At 39.6% G+C, this 15,194-nt stretch overlaps 1 protein-coding gene across 2 annotated transcripts in view; it reads right to left on the bottom strand.

The window, feature by feature from the left end:
* The window catches only part of spg11 (SPG11 vesicle trafficking associated, spatacsin), a 143,179-nt gene that overhangs the window by 104,301 nt on the left and 23,684 nt on the right, over positions 1 to 15,194 (bottom strand). For both annotated transcript variants that reach the window (XM_059639165.1, XM_059639166.1), the window contains exons 8-10: positions 10,105 to 10,240; positions 5,186 to 5,341; positions 1,458 to 1,645 (exon numbers count right to left, since the gene is read on the bottom strand). In XM_059639165.1, coding sequence (XP_059495148.1) covers positions 1,458 to 1,645; positions 5,186 to 5,341; positions 10,105 to 10,240 — 480 coding nt within the window. The remainder of the gene's footprint in view (positions 1 to 1,457; positions 1,646 to 5,185; positions 5,342 to 10,104; positions 10,241 to 15,194) is intronic.

The following is a 15,194-nucleotide window of genomic DNA, read 5'->3' as shown; positions in this document are numbered from 1 at the left end:
CACTTGCAAGGCCTCACAGAGAGGAACCCGCCATGAAACTTGATAAAATTGACAATTAGCCGATTTCTGGTAAAATTCAACCCGGTTTCTCAGCATATGCCCAGTCAGCCCCTTCATAATCTCGGACGTTTCTAGAGGATCACCTCCGATTCTGCTAAACTCCAGAGAATACTGACCCAATTTGCTCTGCTTCTCATTATAGAAGAAACTTCTCAACACAACAATCTAGTGTGCTTTTCCTGTACTAATGCCAATTCAAACAGCAGCTTCCTCAAATGCAGTGATCAAAACTGTTCAAAATTTAGATGTGTGTCTGCAAAGCCCCACAGAATTGTAGCAAGACTTAGTTATTGCCCTACTCCAATCCACTTGCAATAAAAGGTCAAACTGTAATTTGCATTCTAGTTTCTTGCCATACCTGTATGCTAACTTATTGTTTTCCTTGGAAATCCTTCTACAGCCACCTGCTTTCTCTTTACACAGCCTGTGGCCCTAAAATTTCCAAATTAGTTATATCATCATTTCCTTTTCAGAACATCATGGTGACTTTTTCGGATCATTCTATGCTTTTCTAAGTACATTGTTCACAATAATAATAATAATACGAGATTGGACAGGAAAGATTGAACAGGCTGAGGAGTTTTCCCTCTGGAAAATGGGAAGGCTAAGGAATGACCTGAGACATCTGTCTATTTATTGAGAAGTTCAAAATGTTAGACATAAAGAAGAGGCTCCATTTAAAGCGGAATCAAATCTAGGACTCATAAATAAGACAGTTACTAATAAATCTAGTGAATAACTCAGGGGAAGCTTCTTTAAAAGAATCACATAAATATTACAGTGCAGAGGCCGCCATCCGGCCATTATATTTGTACTAGTTATCCAAATGAGCTTTATGAATTAGTGTCGTTCTCCTGCCTTGTTCTCATGGCCTTGAACATTTGTTTTAATGAAAAACAATCACCTAATGCTCTCCAAAATGCCTCAATTAAACCTGCCTCGACCACACTTTCAGGCAATGCATTCCAGATCACTCTCAATCAGTGCCTTCAAATCCTTGATTCTCTTAAGAGTGGGAACAGTTTCTCCCTATCTCCTCTATCCAGACGCCTCAAATGTCTATCAGATCTCCTCTTAGCCTTCTTCTCTCGAAGAGAAACAGCCCCCATCTCTCTCTAATCCACCCTCAAACTGAAGTTTCTCAACCCTGGAACCATTCTCGTAAACATATCCTGTGATTTGCAAGAATGTGGAAATCACTACGAAAAGGTATCACTGAGGCTAGTAGCATAGATGCTTAAGGGAATGCTGTATAAATATGTAAGGGAGAACCGAATAGGAAGCTTATTTTGATAGGTTATATGACAGGTATAGTGGCATGGCTCTATGTTGTAGAGTTGATACAATTAATGTCACAATAAATCACAAGTTAAATAATTATTAATTCAAGTACTTACATTAGTATTTAGATTCTTCCACTTTCGGTAAGCTTGATTACCACCTGGTAATGCATTTTCTTCATCCAGGCTGTCACTAGTTACAGTTTCATTTGGAGGTGTTCGAGGATATTTCTTCATAAATTTACGGAGATTGATAATATAACTGGTCAAATGGTCCACACATTTTTGCTTGTACTTGTCCAACTCTGAAAATATACATCATTTTGGCAACAGAATTCACACTAGCTCCATCATAGAGAAGAATCCCCCTCAAACCTGCATTGCTTTAAGATGACCCAACACCACCTTCTCACTGTCATTAGGGATGGGCAATAAATATAACATTACAACATTAAAAAAGGAGCATTCTTCAGCTGTGGATAAAGAAAATATAAATTCCAGTGGTACGAAAGAAATATTTATCAAAAATGACATAAAATTGTTATTCTATTTTTAAACTGTAAATGCTAAATTATGTACTTTGTGAAATATCTTCAATTATTTCACCAATTGCATAAGGGATTAATATTCAGTGCCAGATAATGAATGCAAGTCAGGTTACACTTTGGAAATAATTATTATTTCAAGGGACATATGCATGCCTAGTAAGGCCAGCATATGCTACCCGTCCCTAACGGCCCTTGAACCGAGTGGTTTGAAACTTGTGGACAGTTAAGAGTTAACCAATCACTTAGTCAGAAGTCACTTAGGGCCGACTGGTTAAGGACAGAAAGCTTTGTTCCTTAGAAAGGGCATTTTCTGAACTAGATTGGTCTTCACAACGGTAACCATTACAGAGATTAGCTTTACATTGCAGCTTTATTAATAGAGGACTACTAGGCCAGTAACATAACAGACCCGTAAAAGTGAAATCAGGCCATTCAGCCCATTGTGTCTGTACCAGCTGCATTTTTTTTTATTTTAACCGATTTTTCTCAACCTGTTCAGAGATGTAATTACACACCTCTCGAACAGATTTCTCAATCCAGGGATAGGAACTTTACCACTGCACCACAAGAGGACCCCAAATTAAAACCTCACAACGGCTGTGCATCAAACCCAGCTCAATGGTTTGGAAAGTAGCTATTCTCACCACTACACCACCATCACTTTGACGTCCTGCACCAGCTGCATCAACAGCCATTCTAATTTCCAGCACCTGGTCCATAGTCCTGCAGGCAGATTAATGACTTTTAAAAGTCACTAGAGAAAAAGATGGATTGAATATTAGCTATGTTCCATGAAATGCAAGGGGATCTGATTCAAGGTTAACTTGTGAGGCTAAAGCTGGTGAAGAAAATATTAGACTAAATATGAGAATAATTTATGCTCTTGATTGATAAAGTAGTAATTAAATATCTCCTGACTGAGGGGAAATAAAAGGAGGCACAAAGGCTGGGGTTCTGTAAATAAATAGAGACAAAAACGCATTTAATGAATATAGGGGGTGACAGAAAAAAACTATTAGAAACATAAAAGACACTGATCAAACTACTGCACCAGTGTTGATAGATAGTCTTAAAGAAATTATTCAGTTTTCAGAGAAGGGAATGTGGTGGATACCAATTATAATTTCCATAATTAGTTGATAAGGTATTGGTGATTTGTGCTACTTAAGATCAAGGCATGATATTCAAAAAACCTAACCGCATAGAAAGAGCTAGTAGAAACTGCCGATGCTGGAGTCTGAGATAACAAGATGTAGCTGGATGAACACAGCAGGTCAGGCAGCATAGAAAGAGTAATGGCTCAGTGAAAGCATTAGAGTCAGAAAACAAAGTTGGCAGGATGAATGAATTTTGAATTACAATATACAATGTACCCCAAACACTGATATTGCAAACTGTCACTTTCTGTTTATTTAACGACTTAGACGTAAACAAGGAAGGACATTGAAGCTGCTGCTATTCAATTAAGGTGCATGATAAATAGAGACGGCAAAGGCCTTTGAAATGTCAATCAAGTAGCACTTCACCACAAATAAATGTTGGGAATAAACAATGGTGAAAGCACATGCAAAAAGGAAAAGATTTTTAATATAATTATGATGGAGGTAGTAGGACTGCACCAACTGCAAAACATTCAGCAATTCAACAGCTTTAAATTGAGAAAGCCATCCCAAAACTTCACAGAACTGTATGGTAAAATCCTAGACAGCGAATACAAAGGAGACGTTAGAGGATGTTGTACAAGATAATGGGTATGTAAAGGTTAAGCTAGGAGCCAAACTGAAGCTTTTATCTTTATCACAGCCACTGCGTGGAGTCTTAGGCAGTTGGAAGCAGTTTAAGATAACAAAGTGTGGAGCTGGATGAACACAGCAGGCCCAGCAGCATCTCAGGAGCACAAAAGCTGACGTTTCGGGCCTAGACCCTTCATCAGAGAGCCTCTCTGATGAAGGGTCTAGGCCCGAAATGTCAGCTTTTGTGCTCCTGAGATGCTCCTTGGCCTGCTGTGTTCATCCAGCTCCACACTTTGTTATCTTAGGTTCTCCAGTATCTGCAGTTCCCATTATCACATCATGGAGACAGTTTAAGTTAACTGGATTCTGGCAGGGTCTCCTGGTGGGAGACACATGTGTCTTACCTCATCCTTATTAGCGATAGCAAATATGCTTGAAAAAAGTGAATTTTTACTGGCCACTTTCCACAGCTCTGATCTCTTCATAAAGTATGCAATTCTGACAATGACTTTCAATCTACAGTCCAGCTTATATATTGAACCAAATGGACATCAGAGCCATTGAAAGTTAGACAGGAAATTCAGCAAAATAATGCAGGAAAGATAAACTAATAATGAAAAAAATTAGCTTAATAAAACACAAGTTTTATTCACTGTAATACAAATGGTTGTGGAGAGAATCTAACAAAACTTCTAAGAGATTTTCAAAAGTTTCCTGTCATGGTTCACAAAGACTGTTTGCATTGTTGGCAGTCAGTTACAAGGAATAGATATAGGATCATTTCTACAAATATCAAAAGAATGAAGTTAGAATATCTACTGTTCATGCTGAATGTTATTAGAACAAATAGTACTCTGTGATAAACGAATATTGAGTTAGAAACTTGCTGTCATTTTAAAAGGATATTAGACATTTTGAAAAATCATTTAAAAAAAGGATATAATGGACAAAAAAACAGAAAAATAGGATTGGAAAATGAACACTTTACCATCAAAGCTTCTCACTATGCTTCAGCTTCTAGCTTTCTATGATTTACAGTTTCAATAAGCAATGAAACAAATGAAAAAAGGATACCTCTAAATCTCCTTCAGAATTTACAAGATAAAGCAGCTCTGGATAAGTCTAATAAATCTCAAACTTTACTGACATGAAGAACCCTATAACCTTATGGTCATAATTCTACTGTTCTAACATCTAGTCGAAATAAACTAGGCTTCAGTCAGGCTGCTTTAATTACACTTCCAATTCAGTTAATTATTTAGTAAAACAGTTAACATATTGCTTTTAAAAAATTGCAATTTTTTCCCTTCTAATTTCTAGATATTTGCCTTCACCAATTGTTACCAGCTCCAAAAATGTGTCAACTTCTCTCTCAGGAGACAGTAGGAAATACAATGTCATGTCGAGGGAAGAAAAGAAGTGTTGAAATACCATCAGTTCAAAAAAAATCTCAAAATGGAAACATCATTTCTGTTATTTCCCCATCTGAATGCTTCATGGATAAAGAATAGCTGCACAAAGAAAATCATTCAAAAGAATCCATAGCTTTATCAAGACATCTCACCTACTGACTGGGTTAGAAGTTCTTGCATTTGTGTGTTGAGAAAAGCCAAAGTAAGGTTCAGAAGCTGTTCAGAAAACTGCTTGCCTTGTGGTTCAGAATCATTTGCCCTGATTGCCGAATATAGCAAATCTAGAGCTGGCTTAATTTCTTCAACATCTACACGAAGAGGGAAATGAACAAGAAGAAACATTGTCATTGAACTTGTATCTTAACCATTACCAAGAAGCACAAAAGACTGCCATTTTGCAATACACAGTTAAAAAAGCAATTTCCAAAGGAATGGAAAGGGAAAGGTGGGTTGATTTGGGGTGGGGGTAGGGTTAAGGGTGGATTTAGATGAATTAATAGCAGCTCAACTTTGTCTGATGTCCTGTGTTAAAATCCGAGTCTGATGATCTTTTACAGCTTTAATATAAAAATGATATCACAGTAAAAGTGATACAAGCAATTTAATTTTAAGGGGATTAAATAAAGCCTTTGGAATTGAAGGCTGCAAAATTTTGTTCTCCCTCAGGCTGCTGAGGGTCGAGTTTTGTTTGGCTACAGTTCCACAAGCCCACCAGAACCACATTGAAGTTAGCATTCTACACACACATGTCTAGACAGCGAGTGACATGGCTTCTTGACCATAGATGAATCACAGCTGAGATCCAGCTTGTTTGTATCTGACAGTTACACAAATGCAATGAAGATGCCAAACAGCATGTGGAAGCAGAAAATCTGCCTGATGTTTCCTCCACTGAAACTAAGGAACATGGGTCACCTCTACACAGCACTGTCCCAGCTGAGATCAGTTAGCTCAGTACACCTCACAAATCAAATCACGGCCTTTTGATCTCCAGGGCTTCAGTGTTTTATGCTTAGCTATTTTGATAGCTGGACACCACAGCTGAGTGATAAAACAGAGCTCAAAAAAACTGTATGAACTGTACCTTAGGACTGAGTTTTTTTTGGCACATTTGGTACAGGACACAAGACTCAATGTTGAAGATAGTGCTGTGGAACAGTAGCTTACAGACAAGCCAAATTAGCTTCTGCAAACAGAACTCTGGGAGACCAGATTTGGAACTCAGTAACAGAAGGAAGCCATTTAGCCTCTCGAGCCCATGGCATCACTTGAACAGGCCACAGCTGACCTGCATCCTTCTTTCATCCAGTTGATTCTCTAATTTTTAACTATTTGCAATCTTTAAATTTTCATGCAATTTTCATTCATGGGATGTGAACATCACAGATTGCATCAGTATTTATTCCCTAGTCAAATAGGCCCAGAGAAGGCGATGGTTAGCTGTCTTCTTGGACTGTAGACGAGATGGTTCAGATGAGGTGATGGAGAGTTACAGATGAGCTAGAAAGGACTTAAATAGAGAGTTAAGAAGAGCAAGGAGGGGACATGAGCAGTCATTGGCAGGTAGAATAAAGGAGAACCCCAAAGCTTTCTATAGCTATGTGAGGAATAAAAGGATGCCTAGGGTAAGAATAGGGCCAGTCAAAGACAGAAGTGGGAAGTTGTGTGTGGACCCTGTGGAGATCGGAGGGGTGCTAAACGAATATTTCTCATCTGTTTTCACTCAGGAAAAGAAAATTATTGTAAAGGAGAAGACTGAGATATGGGCTATTAGACTTGAAAGGATTGAGCCTAGTAAGGAGGAGGTGTTATCAATTGTAGAAGGTGTGAAGGTAGATAAATTCCCTTGGCAGGATGGGATTTTTCCAAGGATTCTCTGGGAAGCTAGGGAGGAGATGGCGGAGCCTTTGGCCTTGATTTTTGAGTCATCATTGTCTACAGGTTTAGTCCCAGAGGACTGGAGGATTGCAAATGTTGTGCCCTTGTTCAAGAAGGGCAGTAGGGATGACCCAGGTAATTATAGACCTGTGAGCCTTGCTTCTGTTGTAGGAAAAGTTTTGGAAAGGATTATAAGAGATAGGATTTATAATCATCTAGCAAGCAACAATTTGATTGGAGATAGTCAACATGGATTCGTCAAGGGCAAGTCGTGTCTCACAAACCTCAGCTTTTTGAGAAGGTGGCCAAGCATGTGGATGAGGGAAGGGCAGTTGATGTGGTGTACATGGACTTCAGTAAAGCTTTTGATAAGGTTCCACATGGTAGGCTATTGGAGAAAATACAGAGGCACGGGACTAAGGGAGATTTAGCAGTTTGGATTAGAAACTGGCTTTCTGTAAGAAGGCAATGAGTGGTGGTTGATGGAAAATATTCAGCCTGTAGCCCGGTCACTATTGGTGTGCCTCAAGGATCTGTTTTGGGACCACTGCTGTTTGTCATTTTTATAAATGACTTGGACGCAGGCATAGGTGGACGGGTTAGTAAGTTTGCAGATAACACTAAAGCTGGTGGAGTGATTGAGTGTGGAAGAATGTTGCAGGTTGTGGGAGACTTGGATAAACTGCAGAATTGGGCTGAAAGGTGGCAAATGGAGTTCAGTGCAGATAATTGTGAGGTGATTCACTTTGGGAAGAATAATAGGAAGGCAGAATACTGGGTCAATGGAAAGATTCTTGGTAGTGTGGATGTGCAGAGGGATCTTGGTGTTCATGTACATAGATCCCTGAAAGTTGCCACCACGTTGATAGTGCTGTTAAGGCGGCAGTGTGTTAGGTTTTATTGGTAGAGGGATTGAGTTCCGGAGCCGTAATGTCATGCAGCAACTGTACAAAACGCTAGTGCGGCCTCACTTGGAATATTGCGTACAGTTCTGGTTTCCCCATTACAGGAAGGATGTGGAAGCATCGGAAAAGGTGCAGAGGAGATTTACCAGGATGTTGCCTGGTCTGGAGCGAAGGTCTTATGAGGAAAGGCTGAGGGACTTGGATCTGTTCTCATTGGCTAAGAGCAGATTTAATAGAGACAAACAAAATGATCAGAGGATTAGATCGGGTGGGCAGAGAGTCTTTTTCCAAGGATGATGTCGTCTGCTTGTACAAGGGGGCATAGCTGCAAATTGAGGGGTGATAGATTTAAGACAGATGTCAGAGGCAGGTTCTTTACTCAGAGTGGTAAGGGCATGGAATGACCTGCCTGCCAATGTAGTTAACTCAGCCACATTAGAGGTATTTAAACAGTCCTTGGATAAGCATATGGATGATGATGGGATAGTGTAGGGGGATGGGCTTAGATTAGTTCACAGGTCAGCACAACATCGAGGGCTGAAGGGCCTGTTCTGCGCTGTATTGTTCTATGTTCTAGACAGACACTATGCAGTTAGGAAGGCAGTTCCAGGATTTTGACCCAGCAAAATTGAAGGAGCCAATGAAAAACTTTTGTTTTTTCAATTTTGAGACATTTATTTCTAAGGTTTTAAGGCAAAGAATATTTCTCAACAGAATAACCATAACCTAAATTGGACATGGTTAGGAATTCAATCAATAAAAATGGTACCCAGCACCATAGGATTTCTGAAAAAAATTATTATTTTATTGTTCAGGGCTATAGCCCCAGTTTCTCAAAGAAAATCATATAGGGATTGAATGACAATAGTGTCATCCAGGGAGTCTCACTATCATAACACCATAGCATAAATAATTTTCAAAAACAGGGGACTAAATCTTTTGGTGGAGTTGTTGCTTTGTAATCATTTAAAATTATTTTAAGAAGTTATGACCAGTATTTCTTTGCTGCAGACAAATTCCAGTCTCAAGTTAGGAGTGTAATGAAATAGTATCTACTTTCATGAACAAGTGCAGTACCAACAATATTGAGGGAGCTCAATCCTATTCAGAAGCAAGCAACTGACTTGATCTGAATCCCAATATCCACCCTTTGCATGCATTCCCTCAATAACTGATACTTCACAGCTTCAGCCTAAGCCAGCTACAAGATGCAAGCAGGAACTTGCTTGGGCAGCTCTTTCCAAACTTGTGACTGCTACCATGTGGAAGGGAGAGGGAAGCAGGGTGCGCAGAAACACTTCCAAAGCACCCAACATCCTGGCTTGGAACTGAAGCACCTTTCTTTCTAGATACACTTCTTTCTATTTTAAAGCCAAGAAGGGATATAGGTAGAAACCAGGACTATGACATGGAGTTGAGGATCAGCCATGATGATAGTGAAGAGCACAGCAGGCTCAAAGGGCCAAAAGACCAACTCCTGTTTCTAGTTTATGTTTCATTGATCCTGAATCAACATTTGGCAACTTCTTGTGTTGTCTGTATGTGTTGTATATATTGTGTTCTTGTATGTACTTATACCGGGAGGACTGCAATTTTTTAAGAAGTTAGGTCATATCCATATTTCTTAGCTACAATTAAGATAGGTAAAAAATACCAGCCTTGCTAGCAATGTTCAAATCCCACGTGTGGGAAAAAAAACATGGCAGCAGATAAATGTTGCACAATATACAAGGAGATTAGTGAGCAAAATTAGGACACATGGTGTTGGGGACAAAATACTGAGTTGGATTGAAAACTGGCTGGCTGACAGGAAGCAAAGAGTAGTGATAAACGGGTCCCTTTCGGATTGGCAGGCGGTGACCAGTGGGGTACAGCAAGGTTTGGTGCTGGGACCGCAGCTGTTTACAATATACATTAATGATATAGGTGAAGGCATTAAAAGTAATGTTAGCAAATTTGCTGATGACACAAAGCTGGCAAGAACAGGATACTGATTGTGGATGATCTGCCATGATCATAATGAACGGTGGTGCTGGTTTGAAGGGCTGAATGGCCTACTCCTGCACCTATTGTCTATAATATTCTTGCTTATATGTACCAAATCACCAGGTCTTAAGTAATATTATGACTGCTTGAAAACAAAGTAACTAACTAGCAGACAACAAAACAAATAATTGTAAGGTTTGTTAAGTAACAGTGAAATCTTTTTTAATAAGCGACATCTCAAATAATTTTGTCCACACTAACTGAGCAAATCAAATTTTGACCTGAATATCCAAGTTGCTTACTTGTTAATTGCACAGAAGACATCATCGCAGCTGCGGAAGGTTCTTGCACCAAAAGTGCTGCTGGAGCACAAAATAGTTTTTCTTTGCTCTTCAGGAAAAAATCAACCATATCCAGCTGCCTGTTCTCAATTCCTGCCTGCAAATTTAAAGTGTAACATATTATTTTTACAGGCCAAGTCATTGCCACCAACTAAATCAATGTCAGCATATATGGGTTGAGGACCTCCTGAAACAGGGTTGTGAGGCTTGTCATTATCTGATTGGTGACTCCGTCCTTTCATCCCAAGGCCCTTCATCTGTGTTCCGTGCCAGCAATTGTGAATCCCGTACATGGATATTGCTATTGCTCCTCAAATTTCCAACCTCCAAATTTGCCATCATGCACTCTTACTTCCTACCCTGCTTTGAAAGGCTTGCCACACAGTTTTAATAATAATAATTCTTTCCTTACTAGCAAAGCTAAGGAACTTCTTGCCTCCATCAATTATCCTCTGTATTGAAATACAGAACGTATAATACTTCTTGCCAAACTCTTCCATCACACCCATCAATTTTAAACATGAATGCCATTTGTCACAGTGTCATTTATACTTCCACTAAACTGGTCAGCTAATTAGATTTTCCCTCCTCATCTCTCCCCATTTTTAAGCCCATTTAAACAACATTCTGCTTCCCTTGTTCAATCCTATTTGCTTATGAAAGCTATATAAGCATGTTCACAGAGTGATCTAGGGACCTATTTTATATTTTTACTAAAATGATATAAACAGGTATTGTAAAGCAGCTTCTTGGTCATTGTGATATAACTATTGGCTGCTCCTCAGAGTATATTTCTAAAGGTAGCTTTCCAAGGCTTTTAATTATTTGGGAAGCTTTATGGATCTGCATCAAAAATGCTGTTCTCTTAAATTATGAACGATTGACAATGTGATTTATGTAACGAAGGGCTGAATTTTATAATATTTTGGCTGTGTCAATTTCATCCGGTTTCCCTTTTTCTCCCTGAGCCATAGCAAGATTTTTTGCCATATCATCTGGAACTCACATTATCTACCCACTACAACCCTCTGTTACCCCTGTCATCTGATGCTAGTCCCATTCTACCATCTTGGCATAGCCAAAAGTATTTGCCACTTGCTGAATATTTTGAGATAAACAGCCACCCATAGCACGTGTGCCATTTTTCAAAAGCCATAGTGTAGCCAGACAAATGCTTGCATTCAGTCGCTCACTTCTCATGCAAGCTCAGAAGATATAATACTTATCCATTCATCTCTTCCTTCTCAGTGTCCAAGGTCCCAAACACATCTTCCAGGCAAAGCAATGATTTACTTGTACTTCTTTCAATCTAGTTTACTAAATTCATTGCTCACAATGTAATCTCCTTTACATTGGCAAGACCAAATGCAGAGCAGGTAACCACTTGCAAGACATCTCCACTCCATCCATAGCAATGACCCTGACCTTGGTGAGTCTTGGCATTGCAATAAACCACCTTGTTTCCATTCTAACATTTCTGGGTCTGCTGCTGTGTTCTAACAACTATCCAAAGTGAACAAACATTTACTCACTCAATGTTCACTTAGGCAATTTTCAGCCTCCAGGACTCCATATTGACTTCCACAACTTCAGAGCACGACCTCTTACTACCATTTTTTGCTCCCCATCCATGTCTTGTTGATTTTGTTCTCAGCCAAGTGGTTGCATTTTCTCCTTCATTTACACCCATTTTATCATCGCTCTCTCCTTCAGCAACATTAACTTTCCTCTCTATCCCCTTACCTAGGCAGCCTCACAATCTACTTCATCCACTTCTCCTTCGCCCTCTGCCACACCAGTTTCCAGCTGCTCTCAATTCTGAGAAAGTTGTATTGAAACGCTCACTTGCTTTTTTTGTCACAAGTGCTGCCAGGCCTAAGTTTCTCCAACACTTTATTGATAAACTGCATGCCTTAGACTTTGACGATGGCCATTTGCCTGTATCACACAGCACATTTGCCACATTAACTGGCTGGCATGTGGAGGTGAGTTTGATGCTGTGATGTATCATAAGGCAAGATGCCTGACTCCTTGGCTGAGGACAGCTAACCAGCAAGTCAAGCTGTCAGGCTGTGACTGCGCTCAGGCACAAGACAAAGCAGGAACCATCTAGGGAACCTTCTCTTAATTGCCAAGAAAAAAAATCCCTCCTTAAATTATATATAGTACTTTACATGTGGTCTCATCAATAGCCTGCATATTGTCCTAAGACTGCCCTGCTTTTACATTTCAAGGTTTCTTTTTAGAGAAAGGTCAACATTCCATTTACTTTTCTTATTAGTTGCTATCTTTCTGTGGTTGCTCTGCATTGCTGTATTCTCTCTCCATTTAAATACTTTCTTTTATTAAAATTAGAATTAGCTTTTATGGTCACATACACTAAAGTTAGACAGTCAGAGTAGTACAGCATGGAAAACAAGCCCTTTGGCCCAAACAGGTCATTACTGACATGGTGCCCACTCAGCTAGTTCCAATTGCCCACATTTGGCCTGTATCCCTCGAAACCCTCATCATCCATGTACCTATTCAAATGTTTAAATGTTGCTATTGTGCCTGCCTCAACTGCTTTCTCTAGCAGCCCATTCCATATCTGCTCCACTCTGCATAAAGAAGTTGCCCTTCAGATCCTTCTTAAATCTATCCTTTCTCACCTTAAACCCATGTCCCCTAGTTTTCAATTCCCTACCCAAGGAAAAGGGCTTTATACGTTCATCCTATCGAGGCCCCTCATGATTTTACACACCTCAATAAGGTCACCTCTCATTCTCCTACTTTCCAAGGAATAAAGTCCTATCTTAGTCAACCTCTCCCTCTAACTCACTTGTTCTGGGAACATCCTCATAGATCTTCTTTGCACACTTTCCAGTTTAACCATGTCTTTTCTAAAAGTGGACGGCCAAAACCATACACAATATTCCTAGTGTGGCCTCCCCAATGACTTATACAACTGGAACATGACATCCCAACTCCAAAAATCAATGCCTCAACTGATGAAGGCCAGCATGCCAAATGCCTTCTTCACCACTGTCTGCCTGCAACGCCGTTTTCAATGAACTAGGTACTTGTACTCCTAGGTCTCTCTGTTCTACAACACTCAAGACCTTACCATTTACTGTACAAGTCCTACTTTGGCTTGACTTTCCAACGTGCAACACCCCACACTTATCTGCATTGAATTGCATTTGCCAATCCTCAAGCTACTTCTTCATCGGATCAAGATCCCTCTAGTTTTTGATAACCTTCTTCACTATCAACGATATCTCCTAAATTTGTATCATCTGCAAACTTACTAATCATGCCGGGTACATTTGTATCCAGATCATTTACGTAAATAAATAAAAAAAGTCCCAACAGGTCACTCACATGAGTACAATGTAAAGTTTACAAGCTGCCATTTAATGGTACCAGCGCAGTACAAATGTATCAACTTCCTACCAAAGTGGATAGCATCACATTTTCCCTTCCTTATAATCCATCTACCAAATGCTTTGTCCATTTATCTAATTTATCCACATCCCTTCAAACGATACTGTGTACTCCTCACATGCCCAGTCTGGGACCTTCACTGTTTTTCAGACAGAATCTTCACGCAGCTAAACATCACTCTGGAACTGCTCCAACTATCTTTCCACTTTGAAAAGACATCTTAAAATACATTTTAACAAAACCTTTGTCAACCACAGTTTAGCATTCATTTTACAAACCGTACTTTAAAATTCTGAGAGGGATTTTTGTAAAGCTAAGCTGTAAAATAAATTGCAAGTGTCCTTTATTAAGTAGCACAGAAAAGATATTTTCGCCTTGTGGCGCTTACACTACAGTTGATGAGGAAACCAGAACAAGAGGAGCTGGGTATGTGAGATTTAAAAAAATAAACAATACTTCCTCACACAAAGTGTCATAGAAATAGGGATCTTGGTGTGCAGATACATAGATCCCTTAAAATGGCCACCCAAGTGGACAGGGTTGTTAAGAAAGCATATGGTGTTTTGGCTTTCATTAACAGGGGGATTGAGTTTAAGAGTCATGAGATCTTGTTGCAGCTCTATATAACTTTGGTTAGACCGCACTTGGAATACTGCGTCCAGTTCTGGTCGCCCTATTATAGGAAAGATGTGGATGCTTTGGAGAGGGTTCAGAGGAGGTTTACCAGGATGCTGCCTGGACTGGAGGGCTTAACTTATGATGAGAGGTTGACTGAGCTCTGACTCTTTTCATTGGAGACAAGGAGGAGGAGAGGGGACCTAATTGAGGTATACAAGATAATGAGAGGCATAGATAGAGTTGATAGCCAGAGACTATTTCCCAGGGCAGAAATGGCTAACACGAGGGGTCATAGTTTTAAGCTGGTTGGAGGAAAATATAGAGGGGATGTCAGAGGCAGGTTCTTTGCACAGAGAGTTGTGAGAGCATGGAATGCGTTGCCAGCAGCAGTCGTGGAAGCAAGGTCATTGGGGACATTTAAGAGACTGCTGGACATGCATATGGCCACAGAAATTTGAGGGTGCATACATGAGGATCAATGGTCGGCACAACATCGTGGGCTGAAGGGCCTGTTCTGTGCTGTACTGTTCTATGTTCTAAATCTGAAACACCATCTCCCAAAAGTCTCTGAATAGGTCCAAATATAATTAGGAAAAAGATTTAAAAGAATGACAGTTTTGATTTTCTGAAAAGCCTTTCTCTGATGAACGATTTAACATATCCATTAGTGTGTATCCAAGTAGAAGAATGACTTGAAAATCTTGGTACTGAATATTTGAAAAATTCAGATAAAGTCGGAAAAGATTGATTATATGAAAAGTAAAGACTCCATTTATTCTTAACTCCTGTGAAAAGTGTTTTACTTTTTTTTGCTTTCAAATTAGCGTACGTTACAATTTCAGAATCATACAACCAGTTTGTAAAGTAGCTACCAACTAACTATGGGTGAATTTTCATATTGCAGCAAAACAATGATTAAGAGTAACCATGGAACATAAAAGTTAACCTGTTTCAGATGTGATAATGGTTAGTAAACAGCTACCTTTTCTAAGCCCAGTCAAACTTTC

The sequence above is a fragment of the Stegostoma tigrinum genome, chromosome 33 (genome assembly GCF_030684315.1).
Source record: "Stegostoma tigrinum isolate sSteTig4 chromosome 33, sSteTig4.hap1, whole genome shotgun sequence".
Classification (NCBI taxonomy): Eukaryota; Metazoa; Chordata; class Chondrichthyes; order Orectolobiformes; family Stegostomatidae; genus Stegostoma; species Stegostoma tigrinum.
The sequence above is the reverse complement of the archived record's forward strand: the minus strand, read 5'-3'. Positions and strand labels throughout refer to the sequence as shown.